This window comes from Loxodonta africana, chromosome 2, assembly GCF_030014295.1.
Source record: "Loxodonta africana isolate mLoxAfr1 chromosome 2, mLoxAfr1.hap2, whole genome shotgun sequence".
NCBI classification, from domain to species: Eukaryota; Metazoa; Chordata; class Mammalia; order Proboscidea; family Elephantidae; genus Loxodonta; species Loxodonta africana.
In genome coordinates, this window is record NC_087343.1 from 203161363 (window position 1) to 203170849 (window position 9487).

General features: G+C 36.9%; 1 protein-coding gene across 1 annotated transcript; it reads left to right on the forward strand.

Annotated features, from left to right (window-relative positions):
* The first annotated feature begins 7894 nt into the window (after window positions 1-7894).
* LOC135230435 (olfactory receptor 2V1-like) lies at window positions 7895-8920 on the forward strand. The gene has a single exon (XM_064279729.1). The coding sequence runs from the start codon at window positions 7895-7897 to the stop codon at window positions 8918-8920; it is 1026 nt and encodes a 341-aa protein (XP_064135799.1).
* The last annotated feature ends 567 nt before the right edge of the window (window positions 8921-9487 follow it).

Below are 9487 nucleotides of genomic sequence, written 5' to 3' on the forward strand. Positions count from 1 at the left end.
AGACTGGGAGAAAATATGTGTAAACCACATATCTGACTAAGAACTGTATCTAAAATATATAAAGGACTCAAAACTCAACAGTAAAAAAACAATAGAATTAGAAACTGGCAGAAGACATGAGCAGACATTTCACTGAAGAGGATATACACAGATGGCAAATTAGCACATAAAAAAGTTAAACATTATGAGCCGTTAGGTAGGTAGAAATTAAAACAATGACATATCACTACACATCTATCAAAATGACTTAAAAAAAAAAATAGTGGCCAATACCAAATTCTGGTGAGGACATAGAGAAATTGGATCTCTTATGCATTGCTGTTGGGAACGTAAAATGAAAAAGACACTCTGAAAATTAGATTGGCATTTTCTTATAAAACTAAATTACCATACAACCCAGTGAATGCACTCTTGGGGATTTATCCCAGAGAATGAAAAACTTGAATTCGCAAAAACACCTGAAAATGAATGTTCACAGCAGATTTATTCATAATGTCCCCCCAAACTGGAAACAATACAAATGCCCTTCAACCAGTGAGTGATTAAACCAACGGTGGTATATCTATACCATGGAATACCTCTCACAAATAAAAATAAATGAACTATTGATACGTGCAACAACTTGGATAGACCAAAAGGGAATTATGCTGAATGAGAAAAAAAAAAAAAGCTGATTTCAAAAGATTGCATTCTATATTATTCCATTAAAATAACATTATCGGAATGACAAAACTATAGAGGTGGAGAACAGATTAGTGGTTGCCAGGGATCAAGAAGGAGAAAGAAGAGAGGTGATAGTGGCATAAAAGAGTAGTACTGATAGTCCCTAACTTAAGGATATATTGGAATCACAATGAACTGCACTTATGACCATCTGTTTTTTTTTTTTTTGTTGCTGTTTTGTTCTTAAGTCTTACCATTAGTAATATGTACTACTTACAATGTTGTGGCATGTAATTTGGTGATGCTATTCTCAGATGTTCACTCACAGATATTCAATGTTGTGATTTACTGATGAAATCACTTCCATATAGGAGGTTGTGGCCTAGGTCTATAATGAAGGCTGTATCAGTGTCAGCGTAGGGAGTCGTAATGAATAGAAAGTTGGGTAATGCTCAACTCTAAGGACATATGACAATCGATGAGCACATATGCCTGACAGCTTTAGATCTCTGACTTCATTGTTATGACACTGATGCTGACAAATAAAGATTGGATTTATAAAGATACTGATAATAAAAAGCAATAATAATGAAAACTTAAAAAAAAACAAAAAAACCAGATGTTAGATTTATGTCAGAACTGACTTATAATGGAGTCCTCAGAATGGAATCATGACATAAGTACTAGGGAACCTTGTGATGGAAGTCTTCTGTATCTTGACTGTTCTGTATCTTGATGGTCACACAAATTTACACATCTGGAAAAAATTGCATAGCTTTAAATACATAAACAAACACAAATGAGTTTATGTAAAAGTGGTGAAATCTGAATGTGTCAGAGGATTGTATTAATAATATCCTGGTTGCAATTCAGGAAAACTGGATGATGGGTATACCAGATCACTCTTTATTAATTCTGAAAATTGCATGTGAATCTGTAACTATCTTGAAAAAAAAAAGTTAAAAAAAATAGTCTAGAGCTGTATATACCACCTGTGGCTATTTTCTTTTCTTTTTTGGTAAAAATATTGATTTTTGTCAAAATGTAAAATTCCTGAGTCTATGCTGATGTAAAGAAATGATTGAATAAATAAATGAACAAGTGAGAAAAATCTTCGGAACAGAAGAATTTAGAATAATTTATGTAGATACACTACCCCTCAAGGAGATGGAGCATAACACCGCACCCCTTGAGTGTGGACTGCACTTTGTGAGTTGATTCAGAAGAGGAGAGTATGAAAGGGGGAAGGGAAGTAACCTGGCAAACACTACCTTGCCCAGATGATCAAGGTTAACATCACCAGTGATAAGTCATGTGGACATCATGTACCCCTGATATTGATTTGATAAGAAGGGCATTTTATCTCTTTGGCCTTCCTCTCAAAAACCTAAAACCTCGGTCTAACTGTGAGAAAAACATCAAACAAACCCAAATTGAGGGACATTCTACAAAATGCCTTATCTTTACTCCTCAAAACTGTCCATGTTATTAAAAACAGGGAAAGTCTAAAAATCACTGATAGCCCAGAGGAGACTGCTGTGATGACTAAATGCAATGTGGTTTCCTGGATGGGGTCCTGAGAAGGAAAAAGAATATTAATACACAAAAGCTGGATCCATAGTTCCATAGTAACTATAGGGGATATTAACTATAGGGAAAATTCGTGAAGGATATATGGAAACCTCTGTACTCTCTTTGAAACGTCTTTGTAAATATAAAACCATTCTCAGTTTAAAAGTTTACTTTTTAAAACATTATTGGTCTTTTAAATGTATCTAGTTTGATGAACCAGTTATATATATACGGAAACCCTCGTGGCGTAGTAGTTAAGTGCTACAGCTGCTAACCAAAAGGTCGGCAGTTCATATCCACCAGGGGCTCCTTGGAAACCCTGTGGGGCAGTTCTACTCTGTCCTATAGGGTCACTATGAGTTGGAATCAACTTGATGGCAATGGATTTGGTTTGGTTTATATATATATATATATATCATCTAAAAAGGAGCCTGAAAGGATCTAGTGGCCAAAAATATTTGATTGAAACCCAAAGAAGACCATTACGATAATCAACAAAGTGACTGTGGAGGGGTGAAAGAGGGGAGAAGGGTGTGGAAAAGCATTAAATACTTTCTAAACACAGAATGTCTTCACATTTCCTTTAATCTTTCAAGGTTCTTGGTGAGCCTGACTCCAAAAATGTGCCCAGTGAAATAGGTTGCTAGGTTCAACAACTTTCTTTTATTCCATAATATCTGTTAATTATAGAAGCTTCACCACTTCTAAGCAGGTACAGTTGGAGATACAGTAACTTAGTACCCAGATCATACCACCCTTCCCTAAACTGAGTGTACATTTGTTGGGGCCTCTCTCTGATCACATCCCAACCTCGTTCCCCATCCATCTCACAGCTTCTTTATCCAGCAGCAATTACAGATGACTGATTTTTTTCCAATGAGGCAGTGGTGGTTTAATGGTGGAATTATTGTCTTCCATATGGGAAACCGGGTTCGATTCCGAACCAATGGACTTTGTGTGCAGCCACTGTTTGTCTGTCAGTGGAGGCTTGTGGGCTGCTATGATGCTGAACAGATTTCAGCAGAGCTTTCAGACTAAGACAGACTAGGAAGAAAGGTCTGGCAATCTACTTCAAAAATCAGCCAATGAAAACCCTATGGATCATAATGGTCTGAGCCCCAAACAATCATGGGATGGTGTGGCATTTCATTCCACTGTACACGGAGGGAGCTAACAACAACAAGTTGTTCCATAAAAACCATGCTGATCTATTTGCCTTGAATGCATATACAGCTCCCCCTGCTCAAAATTCCCTCATTCCTTATCTTCATGGAAAATTCTTACTTATTCTGCAAGATCCGACTAGGCTATTGTTTATTCCATGAAACCTTTACCTGCCTATCCACCCACTTTTCACCTAAACTAATTAATCATTCCCTCTGTATACTGCTGTGCCAGTATCTACATACTTTCATTGTGGTACTAATCCCCTGCATCATAATCTTTTTTTTCATACACTTGTTTCCCCCATTACACCTGGCTATACCCCACCAGGGTTTCCTTTTTAGTGACTTTGTTTTCCACTTTGGATTCCCAGCATACAGTACAGCATGTGCTGATTTAATGTAATTTAATTTAATTAGCAGTGTTAAGGCAGTGCCTACTAAGAACAAGACAATCTATAGGGGGAATAAAAGAGGATTAAAGCAAAACTCTAGACTTCTGTACCTTAAAAATCTCATTGACCATTGTAAGAGTGGTAAATGATCAACAGCGCAATGTAGGTATGACAAGCAGAAAAATGTCATAATTAACTATGCAAAAAAAAGTATTGATGGTGGAAAAAAAGGAAGACTTCACTGGATAGGCAAGAGTTAAATTTGATCTTGAAGAAAAAGAAGATTTTAGAAAAGAATATAGGATAAGGGGAATAATACCAGGCAGAGAAAATAGGATTGGATGGTGGGTCCTAGGAATAGGAAGAAATGGCACAAAGAAGAGATATTAGAAATGAAAACTAATAACTTGCTAATGATTACATGAAAGTAATGATGGGAAAATCAAAGAAAAGTCCAAGGCGTGCCTCTGGAAAAAATGATAGTGGAAATGACCAAAATAATAATAATTTAGGGTATGTAGCTAGCAGACAGTATTTTTAAAAAACTGATTATATTTTGGGAAAAGAATTCCCCTAGGATATTCCACATGGGAGCCTCAGCCCTTAATGAGAACCTTGAGTCAGGAAGAGGCAGCATGCCAGAGCTGAACAGCCACTCAAGTTGAACCCCACGGTGTTAGGGAATTAGGGCATATGTACTGCTTACAATCAGTCAGGTTAAGGAGAAAGAGGGGTTTGGTAAGGTTTTGGTAACTCTCAAGGCCAGTGCAATTATCTGTAATTTCCTTCTGAAATCTTTTTATGTGTAACTGTATAATATGTGTAAAAAAAAAAAGTATAACTGTATAATCAGCATCTGTACAATTGTGAATATTTTATAGATTCTAAGAAATTATAATGATTTGATACAAATTATAAGGTAAGTATCTTAATAGGGATATAATCCAAGTTTTCTGGTTTGTGAAAATCCATTCATGATGCTAATTCTATAATCATTTTGCAACAGTATTTCTGTGCTCAATCATGGCGGTAAACAGGTAATTGACTTGGAGTAGGAAAGAGAGTATTTAGCTGGCTGACTAGGAGAAGTTGTGTATACTTTTGTGTATAATTTTTCTAGTGGACATAACAATGCAGAATCTCGTCCCATATGTTCCAATAAAATGAAATGCTGGGAAGTGCTTTGAAGCCAGTGAAGGCCCATAAGGCAAAATACAGCAATGCCTTTGGATAGAAAAATTATTTTTGTGGCAAAAGCCCCTTGTTTGATCCAAGCATTAGATCCAAAGTCTGAAGGCCTGGATTCTAGCCCTAAGCCGATGTGTGTATTTAACTCATTTTCATTGAAGACTATTTGTCAGATGCCATACCCGATCCTGGAGAAAAAAGGTGGAAGATGGTTCCTTCCGTGATAAATCTTATAGCTTAGCTGATCAGACAGATGTTAACACATATAACCACACACAAAACGATGAAATTTAGATTTCAATGCATGCTGTCATGAAAAGAATCTGGAATGTGAGTTTGTATTAAGAGAACTTAAACAAGTCTGGGGATACCAAAAAGCTTTCTCTTGGGAAGCAACACTTGAACTGGCAATGAAGCATGATTGGGAGGCTGAGTAACATGGCATTTAAATTGCAGAGACCTTGCTTTCTCCTCTGTAAAACCAGACAATTTTCAAAGTTTTGGTCATTCTGAAGTCTTGGTTTCTAACCATTTTAATGCTTCTAGATCAGGCACAGACAACCCACTGATCTGCTCCAAGACTCACTTTAAGTCAGGGAAGAATTAGATACATGTTGGCCAATTTTGTTATTAGAATAGTTGTTTTTTTAATCTTAAATTTATCACTACATCTACAATCATAACTCATTCAATCAATAAAACACCCAGTGACACGCGGTAGAGTGTAGTTGGTGTGTAACCACTTGGTTTGAAGGCAATCAACTTAGTATACTCAAATAAAAGCTGGTTGTGTATACATAGATGTCTCTTTCTGGCAGTGTCAACCAACGTGGGTCTAAGTACTCACCAAAAGTTCATGGTCCTGAGCAGTTGTGCAAAGGGAGAACAGACTTAGATTTTTTTATGTTATCACAATTCCCAGGGTCAAAACTGATCATTATTTTTGATGAACAAATTTAAATAAAGTTTCTGGGATAGAAACAGTGAGTTGAAACCACACAAGAATTAGAAAAGTGATTATTGACCAACATGTTAGCTTACTTTTCACTGTTTCTGAGGGGTTATGTGTGGGAGGTGGGGTGCAAAGAGGAAGGACAGGTTCTTTTAGGTCTAAAGGGGAAGGACAGGTTCTTTTAGATATTTTCATAAAGACCAAAGGAGACTTGGATCTTCTTGTTAATGTTGATACACACACACGTACACTTACACATGTATTTCAAAAGAGAGTATCCTACCAGTTTAGAAATTATATTTTCAATGAGATCATGAAGAAGTGAAAGTTACAGACTGTCGAGAAGATAATAGACTAGGCTATTGGAGTTTTCCATTCCACTACTAGTATATTGATGCCCTGGTGGTGCAGACAGTTAAGTGCTTGACTATTAGCCAAGACTGGCAATTCAAACCCACCCAGAGGTGCCTTTTGTGCCTCTGAAAGGTCACAGCCTTGAAAATCCTATGCTTTTGTTAGGAGCATTTTTAAAATCATAAGGTAGTGGTAAATTTTATCATTTTCTTAATCTAATGAAGGTAAAAGTAAATTTATCATTTTTGAATCTAATGGAAAGAGCATATAATTTTTCTCTTTAGTCGGTTTTAAGGTGAGGAACTAACTTTATAAATGTTCTAATGTTAGTTTTGTCTTGCATTAAATTCAAATAATTATATTTTTAATACATTGCTAGAGTTAATTTGCTCTTCTTTTATTTTTAGGGTTTTGGAAACTTACCATAAGTACGATTTGCTTGCAACTGTCCTTTTTTCTTAGATTTTTGTAACAAGGTTTATATCAGCCTCATGGGAGAAGGTAAGTATATTTCTCTTTGTTATAAAGAGGCAAAAATGTGTACAGATGTTTAAAAGGTTGCACACGTACCAGGGAAGAGCAGTATGTACAGCTAAGAAAGTCTAAGAAGGAAAAAGTCAGTAAGCCTGGGGAAAAAATGAGCCCTAAAGTTATTCCATGTGCCTGTCATAAACATAACTGCTGTAACAAGTGTCTAAGAACAGTACTCCTAGAACATAAAACCAAAAACACCAAAGTTGTTGCCACCGAGCCGATTTCCACTCACAGCAGCCCTAAAGAACAGAGCAGAACTGCCCCATAGTGTTTCCAAGGAGCGGCTGCTGAATTCAAACAGCCAAACTTTTGGTTACCAGCCAAGCTCTTAACCACTACACCATACCTGGGACACAGAAAGTGCTAAATAAATGGGGGGAAAAAAAGAATAGTATGAATTTTTAAACACAAAACCCTACAAAGTCATGTAGAAAAAAAAAATGTTCTCCCTTACTGATACTATTCTAAATAAAATGAGTGTTTTTTTCCCCTGGATAGAAAATTGGTGCAATTAGGTTAAAAACTTAACTAACCATAAATGTGTATAATATGAAGCACAGCCCTAATGACGATTTTATCCTTAAATTATGATCTCCAGAGCCAGAAGGTTTGAATAAAGGAGCATTTTAAAATTTGAAAAATTCTCCCATAAATTAAATTAGAAATGCTTTCCTAAAATCAAATAAGTCTATAATAGTTGACCTGGAAGTAAATGTAATTTTTTCCTCAACACTTATACTGAAAAGATGAAAATAGCTAACTGTACAAAAATGGAAATTACATCATCTTCTAAAACTGAAAAACTGGAAGATAGGCAATTGGAGATTGTGGATTATCAACCCAATGGAATATTTTACAGTCATAAAAAAGTTATAATTATATAAGTTTGTGGAAATATGGAAACATCTCTCATCAAGAAAAGTAAATTGAATGTATTATACTATGATCTCCCTGGTTTATAAAGTACATTAACACATGAATAAGGATTGTCAATTAATACAGGAAAAAAATTAAGAATTCATTCAAAGGATCGTTTTTAATATTGTCACTGTTGTTACAATGTTGTTCTTATAATGAAATTTAATAATAAACTGCTTCACATCCCTGACAATTTTTATAAATCTCTTCCTTTTCTGTTGTTATCACAGAGAGACATGGAGAGAGGGAATGAGACAGAATTCACAGATTTCACCCTTCTAGGGTTCTGCCCAGAGTTTAGACACATCATAGCCATGGTCTCCATCATCCTCCTGATCTTCATGGTTGCCTTCACCAGCAACACTCTTCTGATCCTCTTGATCTGGTTGGATTCCCGGCTCCATACTCCCATGTATGTCCTGCTCAGTCAGCTGTCCTTAATGGATTTGACTTTGACCTCTAGCATTGTCCCCAAAATGGTGGCCAACTTCTTTTCCGGATGCCGGAGCATCTCATTCCTGGCCTGTGGGACCCAGATTTTCTTCTCCCTGACTGTGGCCATTGCTGAATGCATCCTCATAACTCTCATGTGTTTTGACCGCTATGTGGCCATCTGTAAACCCCTGCGGTACCTGGTCATCATCAATTCTAGGGTTTGTTTGCAGATGGTTGTCATGCCTTGGGCTGGAGGGGCACTTACTTCCCTGGGTCACACTTTGTTCACCTTGCATTTCCACATTTGCAGCCCTAGAGAGATCCCCCACTTTTTCTGTGAAGTCATGGCTGTCCTTAGGATTGTCTGTGAGGACATTTCAGCCTATGAGAAGGCAGTGGTGGAGACAAGTATCCTTGTTCTGCTGCTGCCCTTATCACTTATCTTGTCGTCTTATGCTCTCATCTTCCTTGCTATCCTCAGAGTTAAATCCCCTGAAGGCAGGAACAAGGCTCTGGCCACCTGCCTCTCTCATCTCTGTGTGGTGGGTCTCTATTTTGGTCCAGGTATGTGCATTTACATGAGACCCAGTGCTGCCAAGACTCCAAAGCTGAATCAAGGTCTCTTTCTGTTTGGTACAGTTCTTACCCCTCTCTTGAACCCCCTTGTTTACAGTCTCAGAAACAAGGAAGTTCTAAGTGCACTGAAAAAGTTGTTAGAGAGGTGTCGGTCCTCCAGGAAAGGGTAGAAATACCACCTGCTACAGACAATACGGAGATGCACCAGCAGAGGAACAAGTTGTCAATTCATAAATAACATCTGTGAGAGCCTAGAAAAATCAACTAATCTTACTGAGTTGCATTTTTTTTCTTCATCTGTAGAAAAAATATTTAAACCCATTTCTTCTCTACACTCTGGAATTTTAGTCTAATTGTTTAAATGATACATTGTTGAAGGACAGGGACTATACCCATCAATCCTTTCTACCATTCTTACTTAATGGTCATGGATACTTTAATATTTAACAAGCTTCACATTGGCTCTATGAGAGAAGAACAGACAGTGTCTGCATCCCCAGCATTCAGAACAATACCTAGAACACACGATGTACATCAGGAGCATCCACTGGTTAAATGAAAAGGAATGACAATAGATTGTTGACAATCAAGTAAGTGTGCAGTGTTGTTTTATTCTACATAAGAGGATGTTAATTCCTCTTAATCTTATAAAAGTGCAGTCTCCAGTCTGTGTCAGTGTTTCCGAACAGTGGCTCTCTGATCAAGTGCATTAGAATCACTTACAATTTTTGCTAAAC

Excerpts from the sequence above, each read along its gene's own strand:
- LOC135230435 (XM_064279729.1), top strand. The coding sequence starts at position 7,895 with ATGAAATTTAATAATAAACTGCTTCACATCCCTGACAATTTTTATAAA.